Source organism: Salvelinus fontinalis, chromosome 27 (genome assembly GCF_029448725.1).
Source record: "Salvelinus fontinalis isolate EN_2023a chromosome 27, ASM2944872v1, whole genome shotgun sequence".
In the NCBI taxonomy this organism is placed as follows: Eukaryota; Metazoa; Chordata; class Actinopteri; order Salmoniformes; family Salmonidae; genus Salvelinus; species Salvelinus fontinalis.
Window position 1 is genome coordinate 6,879,141 of NC_074691.1, and position 27,151 is coordinate 6,906,291.

Genomic DNA, 27,151 nt, shown 5'->3' on the forward strand with positions numbered 1-27,151 from the left:
GGCATCACACCAACAGGAATAACAGTGTCATGCTTTTTAAAGTAAAAACACATGCACGCGCGTATGCACTCACACACATCCTTACACCGCACACATAAACACACCATTAAATCAATATTGCGTAATGTACTCAAGACAATGCTGATTGTCCTCCCACGGTGTTATAAATAGCATGTGGCCATTCCAAACAATAACCGTGCTGTGCTGCCCAGTGAAATATGCCAGCTCTCTTCTCATTTTCTTAATTGATTCAACATGAGGCATTTTAATGTCTCCACCCAGGCCTAAACACCCTGCAGCATTGGCTGGGCAAGATGGCATTCCCCTCAACATGATGTGGCAGACACACTGGCTCTGTGCTACAAGATACAAAGGCTGGAGAACACTTCGGCCTGAGGCCCTCTAGTGGGGGAAAATAAAACTTATACCCGGTGAGAAAACACAATGCCCTCCAGACAGTAAACCAAATGTAATGTGAAATTAGGAACAGGTTAAAAAAAATAATCTAGTAACTCAACAACACCTGCAATTTCCAAAACACAACATATTATTTTTGTCTAAAGAATTGTATCTATGGGAAGGGATGGTATCCTATTCTCTATATAGTGCACTATAATTGACCCGAGGTCTATGGGCCCTAGTCAGAAGTAGTGCACTATAAAGGGAAGATTGTGCCCTTTAGGAAGTAGCCTGTATCAAGACAAGGTGAAAATACAAAGTTGTAGTCTCTACCTATAGGCCAGACACAGTGGCTGGGTGGTGGTGGTGGTTGCCAGGGGTCACAGTCTGGCCAGACAGAGGTGTGATCGCCAGGGACTTGCTCCTCTCGTCTGAGCAGTAGGTGGAGGATCTGGTGGTTGAACATCAGGTGTATCAGCCCCAGGTCCAGATTGGACACACTGGTCCCATTCAGAACCAGGATCTCATCCCCCGCTCTCAGACCTGAGGGAAGGACAGGAGACATCAACCAACCTGACAGTTATCTCCTCAAAGTGTTGACCACCATGGCCTCTTTTTATATTAGAACGGGACTCCATGTCCTTCTGTACGTTTTTATAGATGGAAATGTATGGGACAGATGGGATGGATAGAGCATAGAAAGTGAGATGCGAAACAAGGGATTGAACCGCTTTCTCCAGGGGGAAATGCGTGGTCCGGGTGTGGCAACACTACCACTAGTCCAGTCCCGGCATACCACTACTGTATGTACTCTTAAGTAAAATGCGTCAATACTGTATTTTTCTGTCTCTGATACAAAGTAGATATGTCAAATGTATTCGAAAGATGAATTGAGGTACCTTCAGTGGAAGCCAGTCCCCCTGGGTTGACCTCACTCAAGTAGACATGGCTCTTCCTGCCTCCGTCTACATGGCCTGTCACAGCAAAGCCTACAGGCGATAGAGATCAGAGGTTAAAACAGAGTAACACATGATATTATACTGTAATAACACAACCCAAGAGTAAATGTGCTCTTTCCTGCAAACACACACACACACACACACACAGACACACGATCCTCATTCCACATGATTCCTACTCACCAAAGTCTACTGCTGTGTCAGGGCGGGACAGTTGTACGGTGAAAACATTGAGTGGGAAGACCTCAAGCTCTTCATGAACCTGTTCAGAAAAAGCACACAGAAGATTGAAAGAGTACTCATCACATACCTCAATGTACTTACTAAAGAGGCCAGATATCACTGAATTTATATTCAAATAATGGGTGGATTATGGTTGAATCTTGAAATGTAGCAAGTTGACTCAGTATTGACTCAGAGATAGTACGAGTGACTAAATCAATCAATGAATGCTTGTATCAGTGATTGGATCCTGCGTTTTCCCATAGGTACTATACGGCCGGGGCCTCACCAGGTCTCGTAGTGGGTCTGTGGGCGCTGGGGAGAAGGTCTCTGTGTCCTGACCCACCAGCCTCCTCACACGCAGGCAGTGCTGGCTCGGGTCCAGGTGCCGCTCCTAGAACAAGATCCAAGAGGATGAGTCCGAGTGCGTCCCAAATGGCTCCCTATTCCCTATGCAGTGCACTACTTTTGACCAGGACACACTGAGGATGCATCCCAAATGCCACATTATTCCCTACTTAGTGCACTACTTTTAACCAAAGCCTGACTAGTGCCCTTAGGCCTCTGGTCAAAAGTAGTGCACTATATAGGGAATACCGTGCCATTTAGCCTCAGTGTGTCAGATATCTTCAGTGCCTTCAGCTACGGTAGCTAGCTAACGTTATACCCCGACTGAACCTGTTCCCTATCAGCTAAAAGGATGCAGTGCGAGAACTTTCTACGGAGGCAAAGCATGAATTATTGAGGTATCAAGAGCAATTAAACTAGTATCTGTTCCGTACCACCCTTACAGCAATCTTCTATCATTTCCGCTTTGCCTTTAACAACCAATCACTGGAGAATTCACGGCAAAATGCTGACATGGGAGTTATGAGTTAGGAGAGTGTTTAAATGTATTAATAATTAGGCGATAGATGCAGTATGCTTACCTTACAGGCCAAAGATAGCATGTCCGATACGAGGAAATCAGGTTTGATGTGCAGAGTAACGCTTTGGCTGTCAGGCATATTCACACAGACGGGAGTTTCCAAACTGCTGTACCAAGGGTTGCCTTCAGGTGGTGCTATCAACTGCATTTTGGCAAGAGCGTCCAATCTCTGTTAGACAAAGATGGAGAATAATGATGTTTATTTCGGTTTCTTAACTGGTAATACGTTCTTATATTAAACAGGTTACTAAATAATTATGTCAGGAATGTAACATCTCTCTTGGCAATGTTTGTGAAAAGTTGTGTATTCTGGGACGTCTGCCCCATGATGCAAATATTTATACACTATGACAAAAAACGACAACTTTCATTACATCTGTTAAAAATCTATCAGTCAAAGATGTTTAATTAAAGCACCACAAAACCCCCACTCTCAGCTGACGTACGGGTCTATTGAACTAAAGTCAAAAGACAGTGAAAGTACATAGCAACAGGTCTGTGAAAGGGGAGGTCGGGTGGTGTCCCCCATTCACTGATAGGTGTCCCCATTCACTGGCCGTACAGAGGGATTAACACCGGTTGACAATAGAATTCTGGGAGAATAAAGACCCTCCGTCGGCCTAACCCTCCCCAGCCCCCGGACCCTCGAGCTCGGCCGCCTCACGCCTGCCTGTTTGCATGGAGCAGTGTCATCAGATCAGCATGCCGTTGAGACAGCTGTGCTAGCCCCGACCCTGTGTGAATAGAAATACCCCCACCTCCATCCCCCCACCCTCATTCTCCCCTATAAAAGGATTAGTCTGAGGCTGAGATTGATTGACTACAATACTCCTTGAGTACGTCCCGAATGGCACCCTATTCCCTATATATTCCCTATATAGTGCTCTGGTCACCATGGGCCCTCAGAAATAGTGCACGCTATAGGGAATAGGGTGCCATTTTGGACGTATCCCGCCCTAGCACCTGGTTCTAGTGCAAATTTAGGGGCAGTTTTAGGAGACTTTCATCAACAAAGAGGAAAAGTTTGACGAGGCCTGACAAACAGGATTGAGTAGGTTACTTTCTAAATATAATATGTTACAGTTACTAGTTACCTGTCAAATTGTAATCAGTAACGTAATTTTTGGGATTACCCAAACTCAGTAACATAATCTAATTACTTTCAGTTCATTTTGGATTACTTTCCCCTTAAGAGGCATTAAAAGAAGACAAAAAGGGTCCATCAAACGCATTTGGTGTGCCATACTGGTCTCTGACTTGTGGTCAGACTCGCTCAGGTGGAACAAACTTAAACGTGTGCCTTTTTTCAATGCGGAGTTGAACGTCATTGAGAAAACAGAAAGGTGTCATAATGTATTTTTGTCGCTCACAATCATCCTTTCTGAATTTAAAAGTAATCCAAGAAGTAATCATCTAGTTTTTCAAAAGTATCTGTAATCTGATTACAATATTTTCACTGGTAACAACTGACTAAAGGTATTTTTTTTGTAATCAGATTACATGTAATCGGTTACTACCCAACCCTGCTGACAAATGTATCCATGACAACCTAAAGTTATTATTGAATAGAATATTTTAATGCAGTTACCTGGTGAATTATGATAAATTAGCCATATTTCCACTGGTTGCAGGAAATTATGAGGTAACATGTTAAGGGGAAAAATCCGGACAAAGTGCTTACTGTACCTCTGAGGTGCAGTGGTTGGGGATATGGCCAGCAGGCACTCCAATACTCTGTCCTTCAAAAACCTGCAACATGGGAAAAAAAGCACATGCACATTAAGCCTACTCAGTGACTCAGGAGAAAAATGCACCGTAAAAAGAACTAACTCAGTCTATATTTACAATGTAATACATTTAATTAAAAACTATCTATCTAAAACCAAAGGCTTTGATACTATTCTGATCCAGATTGAGGCTGAAATAAGACTTGGAGGATCCATGGGAAGAAATAAGGGGTTTGGTGATGCTGAAATTACAGGCCTGGCAGTGAGGCAGATGGAACCGCTCTCATCAGGCTGGCGAGGATGGAGACTGTCTCCTCTCCACCCAGATACCAGTCTGCCCTCAGCAGAGATACCGCTACCAATACCACCGCCCTCAGCCCACCGCCAGTGGCAGGCAGGACCACCACAGAGACAAGGGGTCGTGCCGATGTCAACAAATGCCAACAGCTTACTGGAACTTAACAACAACAAACTCAAAATGCACACAAAATGCTTGAGACCTGCATAGTTGCATGATTTTAGTCATTTTTCATCTTTACCTATTCTGTTTCCAGAAGAGGGGGTTGAGTGACACTGATTGACTGACTGACTCCTCACCTTGACATCACAGCTCTCTGGAAGCAGTAACAGGGCTCTTGAAGTGACAAACCCCCAATCACCCTACAATAAAAATACATTGCTGGGCTGGCGGAGAAGGGGGTAGAGTCCCTTCGGTAAATGTGGGGCTGTAGGACGTTTAGTGGACGGCGCGGTGGTTTACACAGACCATCTGTTTGTCGCTGCTGGCATGCTGCAGCTTGCAACAATTAACCACATGTGGCTTCCAGTAATGTCTGTTCCATCTCTGTTCCATTGAGTGGTCTAGCTGGCCTCTCTATAGGGAGATTAGACTTTCTCTGACTCAGGCTCATAACAAAGAACTTGACTGCTCGGAAATCTCTCCCTATCTGCCCCACGAGTAAGGAGGGAATCATGTACGTATTTGGGCACTACATTTGACCTGTGTACAGAGATCTATGGACCGTCATGGTATATGTGTGTATTATATTAGATAGTGATGGTTCACATTAGACATAATATGTATAACCATGGTATATGTGTGGTATTACAGCGGTGGTTCCGATTATTACCCAGACACCCCTGGGCATTACCAACGTATGCTGTTAAGCACATGGATATGCCATGTGAGTACGCAGACGCCAGGCATGCCTGTGACTATGACTGTGCGATGTATCTTTCAGAATGTCAACACAGCGCATGTGTCAGGGGGGGTGACGTGGGCTTACCATGTCTATCTTATTATCCATCCCATTATACAATTACAGCCAGTCTGTCTAATGTAATGTCACACTGGACAGAACTAAACAATGATGGGAGAGCAGAGGGGCCCAGTGTGGTTTGTCCTTCACTGAAGTCCTAGGGATAAAAGATCCTATCAACATCCCAAAATAGACCACTCTCTGAGTGCTGTTTATCAATCAGAGACAGAGACAGGGCCAGAGCCAGGGGGTGGGGCTTGGGCTGGGATAGGGGCTGGGTCTGGGGCTAGCTCTGGGACAGGGGTAGGGACTAAGACAGGGCCAGTGGATGGGACAGAACTGGGACTGGGGGCTGGGACTGTTAGAGAGACTGACTTGACTTCAATGACTGATGAGAATTTCTGCAGGTTGCCCCTGACCGGGGAAAACAAAACATCTGCCTCACTCATCACCTCTATTTGGAATGTTCCCAAACAACATAGAGGAATGATAGTTTCACGACGAGCAACCCCCTGTCTCCCTCCCGCTGGAAAATGTTGTAAGTTCAACTCCCTCCGTCTGGCTAATTTATGGGTCACGGCTCGTGAGGAGTCAGACAGTGCTTAAAACGCATTCCACGAACCAACCCGCTTCTTTTTCTCTGATGGATTTATCAAACATGCTCTCTGTTTAAAACAGAAGGGCTCCAGAAACGTGCCATTGGGTTGGGAGCCAAGAGGTCCCTTGTAAAGGACTGTTTAAAAGGAGAACAGGCAAAAGACAAACGACCAGCACAGATCTTTTCCCAGTTGATGGTTCAGTTCACCTAATTAAGGGGGGTGGTTGTATGGAGGTTGTAGAAAGGTTGTAGGGCGGTTGTATGGACTTTGTTATAGGGAGTTTGTAGGGCAGTTGTAGGAAAGTTGTAGGGCGGTTGTGGGAAGGTTGTAGGAAGCTTGTAGGAGGCTGTAGGGAGGTTGTAGGAAGGTTGTAATGATGCTCTAGGGCGGTTATACAGTACCTGGGACACGGACTCCCTCTTCTCCTTGCTGCGTTTGGTCAAGCTGTCCAGACCCTTGAGGGAGGAGAAGAGGCCCCTCTTACTCCGAGCCCCTCTGGAAAAAGATCGGCAACGTCTCCGCAGGGTCGCCTCGTCACGGGTGCAGATCTGAGAACAGACATTAAAGACATCACTTCTGTGGTTAGAGACTTTAAAGAGCCCAAGACTCTGTATTACAAATCTGACCAGAGAGCACGCTGATGTTTTCTTATCATAGTAAACATAGTTGGCATTCAATAACATTGCTTAATTAATTGCACCTACGGGGATAAATAAAGGTGTTATCAATGGAACTGTTCCAGAGAATGTGTGAAATCCAATGTCCCAAGCTGAGGGTGGATATGGATGTAAAGCCTTACCAGGGCATGGAAGGAGGAGACAGAGAAGATCCCCAGGCGTCCCAGGGCGGTCTTAGAGGGGCGTCCTGCCACGGCCAGGAGACTCTTGGGGTTAGGGAGCTCACTGCCCTGCAGGCTGGCCAGGTAGCATCGCATCCGGAACAGATCCATGTGGAACTTCTCCAGGTTCTGCTCCCACTGCTGGATCTGGGGAGAAACAGACAGGACAGGCAGCCAGGGTTACACCACAGTACATAGGGTTACAGTCACCTTCAAGGTCACAGAATGGCCTCTCCACCCTCTCATTGACAAAGAGAGACCAGGCAGGGCAGGAACAGACTCACACGTCACAGCCAGAGCCATTTAGAGTTTGGCCAAGTTTGACACAGTTTGCCATGATAGCGCCTTCTTTCCTAAATTTTTTGGTGATGTGACCATACCAGAGCACCTCTATGTGAGGGTGACATGGTGACAGAATGGCCTCCACCCTCTCATTCAGAAGGGCGTCTCCAACTACAGAACGAGCCGCACGTCTAATTGGAGCGACATAATCACATCTAATCACCCTTATCTCTCTCTCGCGCTCATTTCCCCTCTCTTCTCTCAATCCCCCGTTCTCTCTCTCCTTCACAGAGGGTGAATGTGTTATAACAGTGTCATTGTTTGTGAGATGAGGATTTAAATCTAGAGAGGAGGTTTAAGAGGTTCACTTCAAATGGCAGAGAGAGCTAGTATCACTTTCAGAGGGACCGACCGCCAGACATCAAAGTGGCCGGTGGGCCTGGAGATGAGATGAGACCAGCTGCTGTAGAGCTCAGTAGAGGCTCTGGGGGTTTGACCCCCCCCCCCCCCCCCCCCCCTCTCATCTGATTACCCCACAAACTGGGCATGATGACCGACCCCCCCCTCCCCCCTCCTCCTGTCCTGCCATTAAGAAGAAAGGACACCTAACTACCCCTAATGCTGCTCCGGGAACCACTGCTGTCTGTAAACACATCAGCATTTGGTTTGTTACGCTATAAAATATCCCCCTCATCTGGGTTTCCCATTACAACAGACTTCTATGAGGAGTGGATAGAATGTGTTGATGGTACTAGTCTATTAGACTGAGAACATCTGGAATAAAAATGTCATGGTGGCAGGGAACTTGGGTCGGAAAGCTTAAAACTCCAGTTACAACAAATGATGCTGCCAACACATATAAGCTCATGTCAATATGTTCCACAACCACAAGGAAGGTTGTTATATCGTAATGATTTTTGCCATTACATGGAGGTTGTAACTCGCAGACTATGGACAGAAACAAGAAGATGTCATGCAGGTGTTAAATTATGTATGGTTCTACAGGAATAGAATAGTCTGGTTTGCATTGGAGCTGAGACACTAATGACCTAATAGGCCAATTTAACTAACTGCTTGTTTGAATGGCTCAGTCTAAGGGTGGCCCTTGATCTTAAGACCGCGGCCATTTTACCGAACTGGCACGAAGGGCACGTGCACGAGGTTGCCGACCTCTAGGGGGCCCCCAACCAATTTTACGGGTCTCTCTGACCCATGGCAAAAAGTGTAGAATAGCAGGAAATTAGCTTTAAAACTGCAACATTTTCCTCATAGCCTCATGACAAAATATGTAGAAAAGTATTATAAAACAACACACACACACACACACACACACACACACACACACACACACACACACACACACACACACACACACACACACACACACACACACACACACACACACACCATTTTGTATTGTTATCCTTGTGGTGACCAAAGAATTGATTCCCATTCAAAATCCTATTTTCCCTAACCCTAAATCTAACCTTAACCTTAAAACCCTTTAACCTAACCATGACCTTAATTCTAACGCAAGCCCTAATTGTAACACTAAACCTAACCCCTATGCCTAAAATATATTTGTCAGAATTTTCCTCGTTTTAATATCCTTGTGAGGACTTTTGGGACCCACAAGGATAGCTAAACAAAAACACTCACTCACACACACAAACAGCCACTAGACCATTTCAGTGCCTCACCTGGCTCTCGATGGCCTTCCTGTTCCTTTGGTCACTGATGACAGACAGCTGTAGCTCAGCCATCTTCTTCATCTTGCTGTCCATGTCTATCTTCTGCAGCAGGGCGCGGGTCTGGCACCTCAGCAACCGCACCGTGTCCTCCTTCCCCTGTCTCTTAGCCAGGAGAGAGGCGCTGGCAGAGTGGATGGCCGTCACCCAGTTCTCCAGGTCTGTTTGATTGGCAGCCTGCGGGGAGGAACAGGGCTAGATGACACAGTGCCACGGTTGAGCGGGGGGACATGGGGCCAGGTGACACAGTGCCAGGCCAGGGGAAGGGCAGGAGAACATGGCTCTCATTTCCCATCTTTCTTTCTCTCTTCCCAGACGCCAGGGATCCTTAAGTGCCGGACAAAAGCCCGTTTACATGTTCGTGACTACGCTACAAAGTTTCACTCCCCTCATTTTCCCCCTCGTTGCCATGGTGAGTTGGGTAGATACAGCCCTGCAGTGTGATTTGTGCGTCTAGTAAACACTTGGTGAATGAATCAAATGAACGTTACTCTCTGGGAGGAAGGTGTTTTCAACGATTGTAAAACTGAGTGCGAAGAACATTATAAAGAGAGACAACACTTTCCCTCTCAAAATGTGGAGAAAGAGGACAACAAACCCTACTGCCAAACAGACACACAGGACAGCATGCCAAATGGAACCCTATTCTCTACACAGTACACAGCTTTTGACCAGGGCCCATAGGGCACTATATAGGGAATAGGATGCCATTTAGGGCGCACCTATACACGACTGGTCTACTCAGACCAGCCAGTAGGAATGCTTTTCCCAACCCTACCATTTGACCCCTTTATAGAACGTATGACAATAGAGCTCCTAAGCTGACAACGCATCCAGACAGGACATAACCAATAACCGATATAGTCATTACCAAACAGCAGCACATTTCCATCCTAAAAAGCAGACGTTCAGCCCAGTCCATACTTGTGGTTGTCCCATAGCATATGGAGCCGTTCAAATATACAACCCTTCTAAAAAAGAATGCAACAGACTGAGTTGGGAAAAAACACAACTCCATCACAAGGGGTCCATGAGGCAGGAGCAGGGCATACAGCAGAAAACCCTAGAATGTTCCCTCTTACTCAACGAAAAAGATATCAACCTACACAACAAAACAAGAGACACGCTTACAGTATTGCAGTCTCCGATTTGTAAAGACTGCATCAGAAATGGCGACGTACTGCCGACCTCAAACAACAATGGTGAATGAGGACCTCCGTGACGAGTGCCTCCGTTAACGGCACAACGGTCTGTGTAGAACTAGCCTCGTCCCCAGTCTATTCCACAGGCACACACGGGTACTTCCGAGCTTGAGAATCCTGGTGTGCGAGCCTAGGGTAGTACGTACCTGGAACAGATAGACGTCTCCGTAGGCGTTGCTCAGACAGAAGACGTTCTCCTTCTTGGGGTGTTCGGGGACGGCCTGGACAATGCTGTCCTCGGCCAGCAGGGCGTAGCGCGGGGACAGCTCCTGCTCGGGACAGCTGCTTTTCCCATAGGTCTCATAGAACAGGAGGGTACACCCTGTATGCACCAGGGATGCGAGGAGGTTTTAGCTAAGACACAGCTCTAGAAGCATATTGTGAGACAATGACTCAATGTCAACAATAGACTTGTAAGGGCACTACCTACAGAACATACAGTGCATTCGGGAAAGTATTCAGACCCCTTGTCTTTCCCCCAATTTTTCATCAATCTAAACACAAGACACCATAATGACAAAGCGAAAACAGGTACAGTATTTTGAAATTTCAGGACATGTATAAAAAATATACAACAAAAATACCTTATTTACATAAGTATTCAGACCCTTTGCTATGAGACTCGAAATTGAGCTCAGGTGCATCCTGTTTCCATTGATCATCCTTGAGATGTTTCTACAACTTTATTGGAGTCCACTTGTGGTAAATTCAATTGATTGGACATGATTTGGAAAGGCACACACCTGTCTATGTAAGGTCCCACAGTTGACAGTGCATGTCAGAGCAAAAACCAAGTCAAGGGGTCAAAGGAATTGTCCGTAAAGCTCAGACAGGATTGCATCGATGCAGGGTACCAAAAAAATATCTGCAGCATTGAAGGTCCCCAAGAAGACAGTGGCCTCCATCACTCTTAAATGATAGAAGGGGGGGGGAGAAGGGCCTTGGTCCGGGAGGTGACCAAGAACCTGATGGTCCCTCTGACAGAGCTCCAGAGTTCCTCTGTGGAGATGGAAGAACCTTCCAGAAGGACAACCCTCTCTGCAGCACTCTACCAATCAGGCACATGACAGCCCATTTGGAGTTTGCAAAAAGGCATCTAAAGGACTCTCAGACCATGATAAACAAGATTCTCTGGTCTGATTAAACCAAGATTGAACTCTTCGGCCTGAATTCCAAGCGTCACATCTGGAGGAAACCTGGCACCATACCTATGGTGAAGCATGGTGGTGGCAGCATCATGCTGTGGGGATGTTTTTCAGCGACAGGGACTGGGAGAGTAGTCAGGATCGAGGGAAAGATGAACGGAGCAAAGTTTAGAGAGATCCTTGATGAAAACCTGCTCCAGAGCACTCAGGACCTCAGACTGGGGCGAAGGTTCACCTTCCAACAGGACAACGGCCCTAAGCACACAGCCAATACAACGCAGGACTGGCTTCGGGACAAGTCTCTGAATGTCCTAGAGTGGCTCAACCTGATCGAACATCTCTGGAGAGACCTGAAAATAGCTCTGCAACGATGCTCCCCATACAACCTGACGGAGCTTGAGACGATCTGCAGAAAAGAATGAGAGAAACTTCCCAAATACAGGTGTGCCAAGCTTGTAGCGTCATACCCAAGAAGACTCGAGGCTGTAATCGCTGCCAAAGGTGCTTCAACAAAGTACTGAGTAAAGGGTCTGAACACTTATGCTAATGTGATCTTTCCATTTTTTTATTTGTACGAAATATGCAAAAATGTCAAAAAAACTATTTTTAAATCTGTAACGTAAATCTGTAACGTAACAAAATGTGGGAAAAGTCAAGGAGTCTGAATACTCTCCGAATGCACTGTACAGTATACAAAACAAAATACATGTTGTAGCAGATGCTGTTCTGTTAACCTTTATTTAACCAGGTGTTCCCATTATGGTCAGAAGACTTCTTTCCCAAGGGGGACCTAAGATGCACCACAAATGGCACCCTGTTACCTTTATAGTGCTCTAGGATTCTGGTCAAAAAAAGTGCACTATATAGGGAATAGGGTGCCATTTGGGACGTAACCCCTATTGGCTGTATGTAGCACGGGTTATTTAGAGCGAGTGTAGGTAGAAGGAGGAGGGAGCCCTACCTTTAAGTGTGACCCAGTACTGCCTCCACTTCCTACGGGCCACCAGCTCCAGCTTCCTGTCCTTGTGCAGGGTGAGGATGGGTTTGAAGTAGAGCCAGCCGGCCCTGCGCACCACCCCCTGCTCCTTCTCAAACAGCAGGTCCAGCTGCTCCAGGGAACCCAGGGAGCCACTGCCACTGCTCTCGCCCTGCTCTCCCTCTCCTATTCCCCCCCCTCCTCCCATCTCCTCCTCCTCTCCCTCCTCCGAGGGCTCAGTCCGCTCCGGCCCACTGTAGCGTCCCGTCTCCAGCTCCTGCATGAAGTTCTCGTAGACGTTCTGACGCAGAGCGTCACTGTGGCACTGTTGGCCCTGGGTGTGGGTGTAGGTCTGGGTGTGGAGGGGATTCCACAGTGTACCAGTTAACTGGGAGCTAGAGTTACCTAACCCAGGGTCCACTCCACTGCTAAAGCCCTCACTGGTCTCACTACCGTAAGGCTCCTAGGGAGAGAGAGACAGAGCAGGATGGTTGGAGAGGGAAAAAATGAATAAATAGCTTGCTAGACCTTAAAAAGACCCGTAAAGTTGAATGATCGTCTAACAATATGGTAATATCAGGGACACAGAAGAGCCATATTCTCATGTATTTCTCGATTTACCATTTCCTGGACAGGATGCCATGATTTTCTGTTTGTATTAGGACAAAATATGAGATGTATTGTGAGATACTCTAACATGATATAATACAATCATACCCTGGAATGTTGCCGGTACGAGTAACAGAAGACATGGATATTATACAGACCAATCTAGAGCAAACATTCTTGCGACTTGGCCTTGGCTTGTGCTAGCTGGAATCGCTCATAGGAGTAGGAGCCTACCCAGCTAGCACATTTGGTTCCTTGGAAGTTGTGGGAACGTACGTTTTTGGTTTCCCATTGGTTCTGGGAGTGAAAACAATACGTTTCCTGACTGGTAAAACGGAAAGTTCTAAGAAAGGAAGTGAACATTTTGCCTGTTCTGGGTTGCAGGGAGGTCTCGGGAACGTATTACTATAGTTCCCTGAACATTTTCCTGGGAGGTTTTATTAACGTTCTGAGAACGGAAATTCTAGGTTATTTGAAGGTAATTAAATAACATGTCGAGAACATGTTTCAATAAGACTTTTAATAACACTTCTAGCTTAGGTTAACTGTTTTGAACTCTAAACACAGAACACATGGAAATTAATTTGCTTAGGGATTAATCATGCAAACACATTTCAATTTTAAAATGTGGCACGGCGTCAGTGAGATTCAAACCGGGATCTTCTGTTTTCTATCCGTGGAATTAGTCGATGCCAGCTAACCCAGCAAAGGGTTACCTGTCATCCACATCTGGTTCCGAGGAGCATTTCCCAGAGACAAGGCCTACCCCAATCTATTTAATAAAAATGCCATATTGCATTCTGTCTTTGTTGTCGATTCAGTTAAGGCTGTACTCGATATAACTGAAATTCCCACAGAAGAAAACATTTTCTTAACGTTCTCTGAACTGTTTTCGAAAATCCCAACGTCAAACCAGTTGGAGAACGTTACCGCAATTGAAATGAAATGTAACCATGTTTGAACTTTTAGGAAGTAATGAAATACCAATGTAATGTTCTCCAGCGGCAAAAGCAGAGGGGAAGGTTTCCTTTCTGAACCGACATCATCGATCTTTGAAATCCCATGTAAAAATGATATAATTCTACACAAAGTCTTAGGGAGACTGGCCTATAGTCTTACATAATATCTGTAAAAATTATATAAGGTTCTGAAAATGTTCTAACTATAACTATTGTTAGAATAATTTATTTTGTGGTGCTTTTTCCTTTCATAGTAGTGTTAATCCCAATGGCTTGATTTTGTTTATTACAGAACAAGCTACAAAAGTATCTCCAAGTATCCAGTCTGTCAGTTAAGTCTGAGGATATTTAGGGGCCATAGGTTGACGTGTGACAGAGAGACATTCATGTGGCACTGCTGTCAGACTGGATTTAAGAGCCAACGGCCATCAGCCAATCACGTTGACCAAAACAACCTAAACAATGAGATTACCACCACACAGACTCAGCGAGCAGTCCTATCGCATCTCTTCGACAACTGGGGACACGTCATATGATAAAGAGTCTACACTACATGCCCAGTCTTCCCTCCTTCACTGTGTACCCTTCCCTCCTCCCATCCCATCTTTCCTCACCTGTAGTCTCCTTTTCTTCCTGCTCAGACTTCCCGTCCAGTCGCCGAGGCGCCTGATGCGGCTCTTCAGGTTGTCCTTCCTGCTGTTACCGACCACGATGGCGGAGGGTTCGGTGGCCACCATGGCAGTAACCCTCCTGCATGGCAGCGTGCGACTGTGAGAGGAGTAGCGCTGGTCGTACGACCCCGAGCTTTCCTCCTGGATGACCGCATCCAGGGTCAGTAACGAAGTAAGCGACCCCCGTTGCTGGGGGACGTCCTGGAACTGAGCAGTGGGGATGACAGCCGCCACGCTGGGGTTAGAGTAGAGGTCAGACAGGGACACAGGAGGGGACATGAGGCTAAACGGACTCTTCTCCGGTAGAAGGATCATGGAGTCCCCGATGCCACTGTCCTCAGTATGGCCCGAAGAGCAAGTGTTATACCCGTTGCTGTTAAACCCTCGGCTTGTATATTGACCCCTACCATCCACAGTCTGGAAGAGGAGGCTGGGGTTGAACCCCGGGGAGATGTCCTCAGTGTGGGCGGACGAGAAGGTGTTGAAGCCACAGCCCGTCTCCTCGGTGCGAGTGGAGGAGTAGGTGGTGTAGCCGCTGCTGTTGTCCCGCGCTACGGTCTGACTACAGGTGAACACATTGTCGTTGAGCTCCGTGGGGTTCCCCCAGGGAGAGTCGTACCAGGAGCCCTCGGAGCTCAGGGAGCTGCCCTTGCTGGTCTTAGTCAGAGAGGGCTCTGGGGCGGCTACCACAGGGTGGCTGTGGCCTGACAGATCCTGGGGCTCCAGCGACATTCGCATGGCGTTGGTGAACTCAACACGCATGCTGCCGTCCTTATGGAGAAGCACCTTGGGGCTGCTGCGGCTCTCTAGGGGACCCCTGTGCTCACACGGAGAAGTCCTCTCGGGGGTACGCTGTCCAATAGCCCTGAGACCGTTAACACTCTCCCCACTACTCTCCAGGTAACTGTAACCGGTACGACAGACGTTTTTCCTGGTCACTTGGGAACTGTCCCCTCTGCCACACCTCTGTGGAGAGATGGGCTTCAGCTTGGCTCCCGGGGGCCCCCCCAGTCCCCTGCCCTCCTTAGTGATGTGGTGCTCATAGTGTTTCGAAGAGCCATAAGGCTGGTTGTGAGTGATCTTGTGCTGGGGCAGGCAGACCCTCCCTCCCTTGCTTCTGGTTCTGTATCCCTGGCCGCTCCCCTCGCTGCCCCTCCACCAGCTATGGGGGGACAGGGCCTCCTCTTTAGTGGAGTAGAACTTCAGAGAGCAGGATTTTGATTTCCCAGGGACGTTAAAGCTGCTGTACTGGCTGTCAGTGTTTCCCATTCTGATCTGCTGGGCAGAAGACAAAACATCAGGATGAGAGATAATCAAGACAGGATGTATTTCATTGTAATGAAAAAGGAATTTGTTGTTAACTGACTTCCCTGGTAAAAAAAAAAAATGATAGGAAATGAACTCACATCAGGTTAAACAAAATAAAATCACATAAAGACAATGTTAAATAAAACAAAATGAAATTACATAAGGTTAAATGAAATGAAAGCACATAAAAAACGATTGTACGCACACCAGCTGTAAAGTTATCTTACCAGTTGTGGTGTCTGTCCTCAGGACAAACTTAGATACTACTCTGCATACTCCTATGGGTTATGTCTCAGCAGCGCTAGCTAGGCTCTATGTCGTTGTGTGATCTCTTCAGGACTGAGCACCTCTCTCTCTCACACACTCACACAGCTGCTCGCTCTCTCTCTCTCTCTCCCCAACTCATCTGTAGGGAAACAGAGGAGGGAGGGGCTTCGGTCAGTTCCACACACACAGTCTGCCTTGTGTGTGAGCCTACTGTGGTTAGAGCCCCACCCCAAATCTAAACACCCCTTCTTCCTTGGCTTGGCCATCCCCCCACTCCACTCAGCCTCCTTCCATGACATACTGCTACTGAGCTGCCGAAGGGACCTTTTTAAAAGCAGACTTCATTCTGTCACATGTTTATTTTTGGTTCTCAGGAATTCTGAGCAATTTTCTCTTCTTTAAAAAAATAAATAATCCTCCACTCTAAAGACTGTTGAGTTGAAGTCATCAGACAAGGCTATTTGGAGAGTCACCACAAAGCAATGTCTCCGAGTTCTTCATTGAGTCAGATTTAAACTTTCAAAACAGAAATCTCGCGTCAGATCAAGTTCAAGCCAAAAAGAACGAAAGAGAACATATCCTTAAGGTAAAACATTTATGGACATTTTGAAATACAATGTGACACTGATGAAAAATGACATCAACCCCAGTGTTTCCTGAAACAGATAAAGCCTCAGAGACTGTTTACATCTTGCCCAGAGTAATCTTTTTCCTGAGAGACAGAGAGGGGTCAGAGGTTACAGTGGCCCAGGGTTCACTGTGTTCCAGCAGTAAACTTAAGCAGCACTACGCCTATCCTGTCCTGGGCTCATTCATACTGAAGAGGGAGGAGAGGAGTGGAAAGGAAGAGAAGAGGAGGACAGAGCCCTGGCTACACAAAGCAGGGTGAGAATACATCACACTGCTTATCCGAAAAACATTAACGACCCTTGACCCCTTCATTTAAACCCAACAGGAAGCACCGATGGGGAAACCTTGGATGCCCAAACACCCAGTCAGACGGCAGAGAAAAGAGCAACCGGTTGTCCCCCGTCATTAAGCTAGAATGTTGAGGAGGACAGAAGAACGGCCAGCAGCGTGACAGGTTGTATTCGACACTCGCTGTGTGTGTGTAAAAAGAAGACGGACCCTTTCCGCCGGGGAGCCAGACTATGGGCCTGTGCAGTGGGCTGGGCGGAACCGTGGAACGGGGCGCTTTGTGGCACAGTTGTCGGCTTGCGCTGCAGACAAGTAGGCCGTGAATGGCTTAAGGTAGAGGCGGTGGTTGACACTTTTGTTGTGCCTCTCCGATAGGCCATCTGCTCCCTCGCTGGGGAAGCCCTGTCACTCTCGACCCTGGCATTCTTCAAGCACAATGAGCCCCCCGTGCAGAACTCCAGGCCAGCCATACTGCAGTGGAAGGCATCAGGGCTGAAAATGAGAACGTGCTCCTGTGGATGGCTGAATGCTCTTGTTTGAAGTTTTTTTTTTGGGGGGGGGGGGTGCGTGGAATGCCACCTGCCCTTGACATACACAGTCACATCCTATTTATTCCATGACATCAGAGCAGTTCAAAACCAACAGTTCAAACCTTTAATTTCTATTTCAGTTTTGAACTTCATCGTCTTTCCTTTTGTTCACCAAATGCAGTACTACGAAACAAGTTCCCTCTGAATCCCCCTTTACTATCTTGCTCGCTCTCTTGTTCCAGCAAGAGTCTCTGCCTTTCTCTTCCTCCTCCTGACCCCTTTCCTGTTGCTGTGCTTACACGGGCCTGCTGAACACTGACTACGTCCCAAATGGCACCCTATTCCCTATATAGTGCACTACATTTCACCAGGGCTCTGGTCAAAAGTAGTGCACTATATGGGCATGGGCCTTGGTCAAAAGTAGTGCACTATATAGGGAATAGGGTGCCATTTGAGAAGCAACCACTGTATCAGCCAGGCCCTACATACTTCACACAACTTTCCATAAGGGGATAAAGGGCTGGCACAGAGAGAGAGAGAGAGAGAGCATCCTGACAGTGTTCTAAAACGGACCGTTAAAAAAAAGGTACAGGCCCTTCTCTTCGTCCACTTTATGTTTGTCACATGAATGTCGTTAGAGAATTCCCAACTGAAAATCTACTGCTATGATCTAATATTGTAATAACCCAACTGCCCAAGTTTATGACTGCAGTACATATGAGTCATCGTACAATGGAATTGTTCATTGTAAACGGTCACTTTCATAGCAAAATTCAACAGGATTAAATAAATGGACCTTAGAAAGTTTTTTCAAACAGATCAAAACTGCAGGAGGCATGAATGTAGATGTTTTATTTAAAGGAAAAAGAGGTTCAGTAGATTCAAATCCCCACACTGTGTCAGCAGCAGCGTGTGTAGCCTAGTATGGATGGAGCCAAAATCCAGTGCATCATTTCTCCTTCAGCAGCCGGATAGAGGAAACAGGAAGAACAGCTAGATCATAAAGAGAAGGAAACAGAGACACCTCCCTCAGGACTGACACTATGCTATGGTGGCAAGTGCGAACGCAAGAACATACCAACAACCCAATGCCTGCCTGCCTGCCTGCCCGCCCGCCCGCCCGCCCGCCCGCCCGCCCGCCTGCCCGCCCGCCCGCCTGCCTGCCTGCCTGCCTGCCTGCATGGGCAGGTAGGAGGGCTGGTGGTTAATGGCAGCTGGCCACCTGGGAGCTGGAGCCGTGACTGGGCCTCTTGTTCGACCAAGCATACCATACAAACTACCACGCCACACTCGGGAAGGAATGCAGAGGAGAGCACGCACATGCAGGCAATAGTGCAGTCGACGACACATACACACGGCAGACACTTGGAGGAGGATCAGGGAGTCAGAGGAAGAAGAATAGAGAGTGAAGAAGGGGGGGCCTTTGTTGTTGTTTGGCTGTGATGGTTTAGATCAGGGGTGTCAAACTCATTTGGCCCCGGGGGCCGAATTCGGTCTTTAATGAGGTCCCGAGGGCAGTATTAAAAATTGGTTGTATTTCCTCGCTGTCAAAATGGATAGTCCTCTATCCATCGTTTTGGGAATTTCCGATGCTCCCTGACTGTCTAGCTTTCATTTAAGTGATTATTAGCGAGCTGGACACAGCCAAAAAACTGTATGAATATATTTGTCATTTTAAAGTATATTGAGGTTGTTGTCCCGCCATCCTCTTCCTCTCCCCTCGCCACCTGCCGCCTGTGATATACATACATACATACATACATACATACATACATACACATTGTAGAATAATAGTGAAGACATCAAAACTCTAAAATAAACACATATAGAATCATGTATTAACCCAAAAAAGTGTTAAACAAAGCAAAATAAATTTTATATTTGAGATTCTTCAAATAGCCACCCTTTGCCTTGATGACAGCTTTGCACACTCTTGGCATTCTCTCAACCAGCTTCATGAGGTAGTCACCTGGAATGTATTTCAATTAACAGGTGTGCCTTGTTAAAAGTTCATTTGTGGAATGTCTTTCCTTCTTAATGCGTTTGAGCTAATCAGTTGTCTTGTGACAAGGTAGGGGTGGTTAAAGTCCATCCCTCAGTACATTTATTAATTTCCAAACAATTGCCTAGCTGTCAGGGTGGGCAGACAGCTTGTGTAACAACAGAGATAAAATAAGTATCGAATAGCATCATACTAATGAAACAGCCAACAACAGTTTTACAAACACTTTTAGGTTCTGTCCCAAATGGCACCATATTCCCTATGCAGTGCACTACTTTTGACCAGGGCCCTTAGGGAATAGGGGGCCATTTGGACGCATATTTAGTGTTCCTGCAGTGCATGGTTCTCACTCAAATGAAGTCATATCTTGCAGCAGTGTGTAGGCAAGCAGATATAACTCCTCCATCATATCCTCTTGCACAGCCACAGGAAACCAGCCGTGCTGGTCTAGTGTGCTCTGGTCTGTCTTGATAAAACTGTGTTGGTCTAGTGTGCTCTGGTCTGTCTTGATAAAACTGTGTTGGTCTAGTGTGCTCTGGTCTGTCTTGATAAAACTGTTGGTCTAGTGTGCTCTGGTCTGTCTTGATAAAACTGTTGGTCTAGTGTGCTCTGGTCTGTCTTGATAAAACTGTGTTGGTCTAGTGTGCTCTAGTCTGTCTTGATAAAACTGTGTTGTTCTAGTGTGCTCTGGTCTGTCTTGATAAAACTGTTGGTCTAGTGTGCTCTGGTCTGTCTTGATAAAACTGTGTTGGTCTAGAGTGCTCTGGTCTGTCTTGATAAAACTGTGTTGGTCTAGTGTGCTCTGGTCTGTCTTGATAAAACTGTGTTGGTCTAGTGTGTTCTGGTCTGTCTTGATAAAACGGTTGGTCTAGTGTGCTCTGTTCTGTCTTGATAAAACTGTTGGTCTAGTGTGCTCTGTTCTGTCTTGATAAAACTGTTGGTCTAGGGTGCTCTGGTCTGTCTTGATTTGTCCACACATCTGAGTTTGACTGCTCAGGCCAGATGCGGTCTGGGGTTTTTATTCATACTCATATAGTGCCAGATTCAGAGTTGAGATAAGCACGTGCAATTTAGATTTAGGCCTAAATTGTTCATTGATGTCATTGGGACTTAGAGACTTATTGGCCTCTATTTTCGTCTGGCGCTAAGGAGGAGCAAGTGTCAAACGCACGCTAGTTTGCAATTTAGTCATGTAAAAACGAGTGCACTGGCATTCTCCAGCCCTAATGCCAGTTTGGCAATTTACCTGTCTAACATCAGCTCGCTTGCGCCGAGGAAGGAAAAAAATTAATATATGAAAATTGACCATTTCATTTAGCGCTAATGGGAAGTTTTAAGACCGACCGGTAACGCAGTCGATAATGGCATGGATTTTGAGAGCGGAAGCGCAGCCTATCCAGCCATGACGAAGTGCCCATGGAACAAGAGATGTGCCTTTTGTGCCGGTGAATCTCATATTTCGAAACATACATTTTTTTTGGTTCCCCCCCATTTAGTTTAATTTTATTTAAAAAACAAGCATAACCTACCCTCTTCTTAATCAAGGCTGGTTTAGCAGCATTGCATTGTTTTTTTAGCCTGGTCATTAGCCAGGTAGTCTATGAATAAACAGGTTTTAAATGGTCTACTGAGAGTGCTTTGAAGTATTTCAGGTTTTCCCCCTTTTTTTAATTATTCACATAAGTGCATTTCACTTGTTGAAGTAGGCTATCCCATCCCCATTTTCAAAGAACGCACCTTGTCTGATTACCATAGACACACTTTGTAACGGTGGTCCTCCTCCTCTTCAACCGAAAAGGAGGAGTGGTGATGGAACCAAGGCGCAGCGGGTTGTGAATACATAATTTTAATAAACAAGACGGAAAAAACACGAAACGAAATACACTTGGATGATTAACAAAATAACAAACGGAGTAGACAGACCTGGACGACGAACTTACATTCAACACGAAGAACGCACGAACAGGGAAAAAAATAGACTACACAAAATGACGATGTACAAAACAAACCGAACAGTCCCGTATGGTGCGACAAACACTGACACAGGAGACAACCACCCACAACGAACACTGTGAAACAACCTACCTAAATATGACTCTCAATTAAAGGAACGCCAAACACCTGCCTCTAATTAAGAGCCATACCAGGCAACCCATAAACCAACATAGAAACAGAAAACATAGAATGCCCACCCAAACTCACGTCCTGACCAACTAACACATACAACAAACTAACAGAAATAGGTCAGGAACGTGACACACTTCCAGCTCCAAATTATTCCCTCCTCCTATAATGCCATATCAACAGTGGATAAAAAATAATGATCATCTGCCTCTCACATAGATAACGATACAATTGACAGGAGTCTAGTATTTTGTATAGACATACGACTGTTATGCGTAAAGACTAGGCCACCCAGTGCCATGGAACAAGATAAGTCATTTAAGATATTGCACTTCTGACCCCACTCTATTTATAAATATTGTTGCTGGTTTAAAAAAAACTGTTTCCTTGTTTTCCATTTCATATGATTAGAAACCAAGCCCTCCATAGGCTACCCTAGGACTAGGCTACTATAGCGAAGGCTGGTTCAACAGCAATGCATTGTGTATTTTTTTATCATGGCCTTGCAAAGTAGTCTATCTATAAAAAGTGTTTACATTTTTTTTTCCGTCAGAGTGCCTTGAATTGAAAATATATTGCGCGTCCTAAAACATACACACATATGCCTACTTGCATACTTTAATTTGCTTGGTCAAGTATCCATCCCAATCCCCAAAGAGTGCCTCTCATCCAGTTACCGAAGACGCACTCCTCCAAACTTATTTAACATTTTCAGTCCCATAATGCAGTACCAAATGTAGGCCTAGTATATATCTTGCTTAGTAAGAACCTGTCTCACACATACAATACAAATTACAGGAGCCTAGTATTTTAATTTTACGAGAAGTGCGATGTGTATTGATTGACATGTAGGCTAGGCTTATTGACGCCAATTACAATGTTGACCTTTATTTCTGTTGCTATGCCTATGACATTTAACAAACTGTATTGTAGTATAATCAACAATGGACTAGGAGGAAAATATTCCGTGCCCCCAGAAGAATTAGAGTTGATGACAACACAAAAACCGGCAATAACCTACAGAACTTGAGAAAAACGCATGCAGTATTAAGCCATTGGACGCGTTGATTGGCCAGTGAGTGGCCAAGCCCTCATCACACCTACAACTTGTTTATTCATCATAACCCAACCTTTTTGCGCCGCTGCCAGTTATTGTTCTCATAATTCTGATTGGACATATAGCGCTACAGCCAGCGCATAGATGTACCATTGCCTTAGGTTTGTTAAAATAGAGCCCATGGTTCATTAGTGTGCACTGCTTCTCTTATTCACGTATTCATTCTCTGTTCGCCAAACAATGTTGACCCATTGTCTGCTAACCAGACTATATTTGACCTGGTATTAAATGAAATGAAACAAACTCTTTAGCCACCTCCAGCCCATTTCCACCCTCTGCCTCAATCTGTCAATTTCTAACTAAGTTAGCTGTCAATTAGAGTTGGAGCCCATTGATCCATCACTGCAGCTGAGCATTCTGTTGTTAGCAAATATACCGGGGAGTGAGTTGAGGACACAGGCTGCTGTAATGTGTACGCTGGGAGTGAGTTGAGGACACAGGCTGCTGTAACGTGTACGCTGGGAGTCGGGAAGCAAGTACAGGGAGTGAATCATTGAATAAATAAAAGGAACATGGAACAAACAAGGAACACGAATAGCGTACAGACGTGAAACAATAACACCTGAGGAAAGAATCAAGGGGGGTGACAGATATAGGGGAGGTAATCAGGAAGGTGATGGAGTCCAGGGGAGGGTCATGGGTCGCAGGTGTGTGTAACGATAGTGTCGAGCAGCGGAGTGGGAGCGGGAGTAAACGTGACAGTATCACCCTATTCCCTATTTAGTGCACTCATTTTAACCAGGGCACATAGGTGTTTGGCTGGTTCTATGTGGTGACTTTCTCTGGCACATTTTGACCCAGATTTGGGTTAGGTTAGTTGGTACACCGATTGATGACACAGTCTCCAACCCTTTGTGACGCACACCTCTTTGTATTGCATTTGTATGTCCTATATTGTTAGTAGATTGTGTGTAGAACGTAGGTCTTGCCTTGATGTTACATTTTGGCGCTGAACATTTCAGACTAGTGAGAAATACATTGAGAAATGATCCTAAAAGCCATCTAGATGTAAATAACTAAATCTTCATACCCTTCATAGTGAGAGGGGTGAGATGGATGGTAGTTGTGCTCGTGGGGGCAGGGCTCTTTCTCTCTCCCTCTCCACTGAGCACACACTCTTTTCTTCCAGCTCCATTGTCCCAGAAGAGAGAGAAAGAAAGTGAGAGAGAGGGGGCCAGAGAGGGCCACACAAAGCAGAGACGGCTGCCTGGCGCGGGCTCTTCTGTTCAGCCTCTAGTCCAGATGCCAGCATCAAGCCCCTTTGCCCTTCGAAACGTTCATCAATCAAATTATAATAATACTACGTGGTACTTTTCAAAGACCCAAAGTCGCTTTACAATTGTAAAAACTAAACAAAAAGCAGAAATCTAAACAAGTCCAGACTAACAGCAGGTCGAAACAGAAACATGAGTGAGCGAACAGGTGTTGTGGGTGTGTGTGTGAGAGTGAGTGTGTGTGGGAGAGAGAGTGTGGGGGGGGGGGGGGGGGGGGCTTTAGGGGGGACTGAAAGATGGTGAAGGGCTCAGAGTCACGGATGGCCGGAGGGGGAGAGTTCCAGAGCCTAGGAGCAACCCTGGCGAAGGCCCTGTCGCCGAAGCTCCGGAGCTTGGATCTGGGAATGACAAGGTGGCCTGCTCTGGGAACTGAGTGAGCGTGTGGGTTGGAAGGGGAAAAGAAGGTCGGAAAGGTAAGCGGGGGCAAGGTGGTGAAGGGCTTTGTAGGTCAGAAGGAGGATCTTGTAGTTAATGCCCAAGACTCAATATCTATCCAAGGAGATCCATAGGAAGTACAGCTTAGTGGGGTTAAAGGCAACCCTCAGACATTTGACACTGTGTACACAATGCCAGTCTCACTGAGAGAGAGGTGTGCCCCAGTGTTGCTGGTGACGATGGCTTGTCAGTGTCTTTGAAAGGAGGAGCCATATGTTGGCAACTATACTTTCAAAAGATGCCCATGTAATTTAAATGAATGGACTGTTGCTGGCGATTGAGTCAGTTTCAGGCTGTTTTGTGAATGTGCGAATAGCAATTGGAACAGAAACCTGCTAGGAACCACTTAAATGCCAGCAGCACCCTCAGGTTGTGCATTTCTACACTCTTAGAAAAAAGTTGGTATCCAGATTAAAACCTAAAAGGGTTCTTTAGCTGTACCCAAAACCATAGGATAGGGGTTCCCAACTAGATTCAGCCGCGGGACGATTTTCTTTGTGAGCGGATGGTCAAGGGGGGGCGGAACATAACCAGAAATAATTTGTACTCTGCAAATTGACGCAAGAAGCATAAAAACATAATAATTTCAAACCTTGGTTACATTGGTACACGGTCACATATGTCTCTCTATTTATGAGTGGAAATACTTCGGAATAGATTTCCTAAATAAAAATACATTTGAGCTGAGTTCCGAGTTCCTAGTGAATTTACGTAAAAAAATGAAAATCACCCCCCAATTTTGTTTTTTATTCTTATTTTTTGGGAGGGGGCAATTAAAAGCGTTAGTGGGCCAAGTTATTTTATTCTATTAATTTATACATTTATTCAGGTTTTCAACATCCATAATAGCATGACCATGATAGTCTTTCAGTTACAATATGGCGGTGAAGGGCTATATTCAGCACACGTTTTCATAATTTCATATTTGGCCCATTCATCACTGGTCAGAGTCAGAGTGAGGCATGCTGGGTTTGCTCCAGCAATAGCTTAGCACCTGGGTCCGAGCTGTGTGGCGCTATGTACCACCACACGCACTAATGAGCAGGATGTGGTGGTTAAGGCTAAGTCCATGTAAACATAGGGATTCCACAGGCAAACCCGATGCATTCCCTCACACACAAATACACACACAAGAACGCACACACAAACAGACAGACACACACACACACACCGACTCTACCTAAGTACTTTGGGCTTTAAGTTGATTCCGTGTTTATTTTCTCTGTGGAGCAATGACAGTGTTGCTGGTCAGTGAAGTCTTAAAGGAGTGCATTAACAGTATTGATCTGCTGTTTGGATGCCAAATGAGAGAACAAAAAGGGGTTTCTTTCCAGTGCAACCAACATAAAACAGGGAAAAGGGCCCGTTTGTAGAACTAAGTGGATTTATTGGCTTAAAGTTTAATACTATTTGTTCAGAAGGTCACTGGTAAATACCCATTTAGCCGCAGAGGAATGCCGTAGACTTTTACAGTAGACTTAGTAATGTGCTGTAAAGCAGCTGAAAACAACTAAAAACCTCTGGACCACATCCCCCTATTGTATGCTGGGTTTTATTTTAATAGTTCATAGTTTCTATTGTAGACGGTGCAGCCTTAGCGTGGCAGTATGGCTGCCAGAGGTCCACAGCCATGGAAATGATGGTGATCTGAGAGGGCAGTAGGGCCCAGCCCTGTTCTCCTTGTTTGATCGGCTATGCAAAAAACACCTCTGACTCTCACTGAAGACCAAGGCACGCAGAGTCGGATTGGCTTCCAGCCGGACACACACTGTGCACACACAGCTTGGGAATTCTGCTGACCTGTCACTTATGAGAGGTGAGAGGTGAGGCCGGACAAATCCATTCTCTTGAGTCTTTCTCACGTGCACTGCAGTGCACACAATCCTACATGACCTAAAAACGCACCCAGGCACACGCACACATCAAGGCACGCAGGCTATACACTGACTATACTTTACACAGTACACACAACATACACACTCAGGACACAGTCACTTCCTTAGTCAGGGTAGGGCTATTTCCGCTCAGATGGTCACTCACCAATAACAGGGCTCCATTCTCATTTGAATGTGACTCACAGGTCTCAGAAGGTCAAACATCCCGTCCACTTGTGTTCCTGTGACGCTCTCATTGTAGTACTGTAGGGTAAAACCTGGGAACAAAATCCAACTGAAGCTTTATCTGAATAGCCTACATGAGAGCTACCACAGACCCACAGTGCACCTACCACAGTGCACCTATTCCTGCCGACTGCTTTGAGGAATTCAGACAAACATGTTCAAGATTTCAGAATTATCTTTCAGGTTCTGTACCGAAAATTGAAAAGTGCAGCAGCACTTCACCAAGTTGTCCTCTGACTTCAGACTCTTCTCTCATTTGAGGGGAACATGTCAACAAATCCTAAACCAACCCCTTCCCTGGCTTACATAAGAGGCCGCCCATTCAGGGAGTCACGGAGCTGAGCTCACCAGGAACCACAGCGGCTTAGTCACAATCCTCCACCCTTTTTCATAAGTGTGCACATGCACACTCCCCATCGTGGATTTAAAAGCATATGATTGCCGTAAACATTGGCTGGAGTGAGTTTCCACTATTGCTAAATACATGCGAGACAGTGTGCAAGTGTAAAGTTTGGCAGAAGGGTGGAGCATCG

General features: G+C 46.0%; 1 protein-coding gene across 2 annotated transcripts in view; it reads right to left on the reverse strand.

The window, feature by feature from the left end:
- Positions 1–26,876, reverse strand: part of LOC129824931 (rho guanine nucleotide exchange factor TIAM2-like) — a 37,499-nt gene extending 10,623 nt beyond the window's left edge. The window contains exons 1-14 of one of the 2 annotated variants that reach the window (XM_055884503.1): positions 26,539–26,876; positions 16,059–16,237; positions 14,467–15,798; positions 12,270–12,747; positions 10,310–10,485; positions 8,914–9,138; positions 6,893–7,078; positions 6,495–6,641; positions 4,195–4,257; positions 2,510–2,677; positions 1,870–1,974; positions 1,542–1,620; positions 1,299–1,388; positions 733–942 (exon numbers count right to left, since the gene is read on the reverse strand). In XM_055884503.1, the coding sequence (XP_055740478.1) occupies positions 733–942; positions 1,299–1,388; positions 1,542–1,620; positions 1,870–1,974; positions 2,510–2,677; positions 4,195–4,257; positions 6,495–6,641; positions 6,893–7,078; positions 8,914–9,138; positions 10,310–10,485; positions 12,270–12,747; positions 14,467–15,792 (3,253 nt within the window). In that variant the 5' untranslated portion in view covers positions 15,793–15,798; positions 16,059–16,237; positions 26,539–26,876. The remainder of the gene's footprint in view (positions 1–732; positions 943–1,298; positions 1,389–1,541; positions 1,621–1,869; positions 1,975–2,509; positions 2,678–4,194; positions 4,258–6,494; positions 6,642–6,892; positions 7,079–8,913; positions 9,139–10,309; positions 10,486–12,269; positions 12,748–14,466; positions 15,799–16,058; positions 16,238–26,538) is intronic. The other variant, XM_055884504.1, reaches the window with a different exon arrangement.
- Positions 26,877–27,151: the final 275 nt, after the last annotated feature.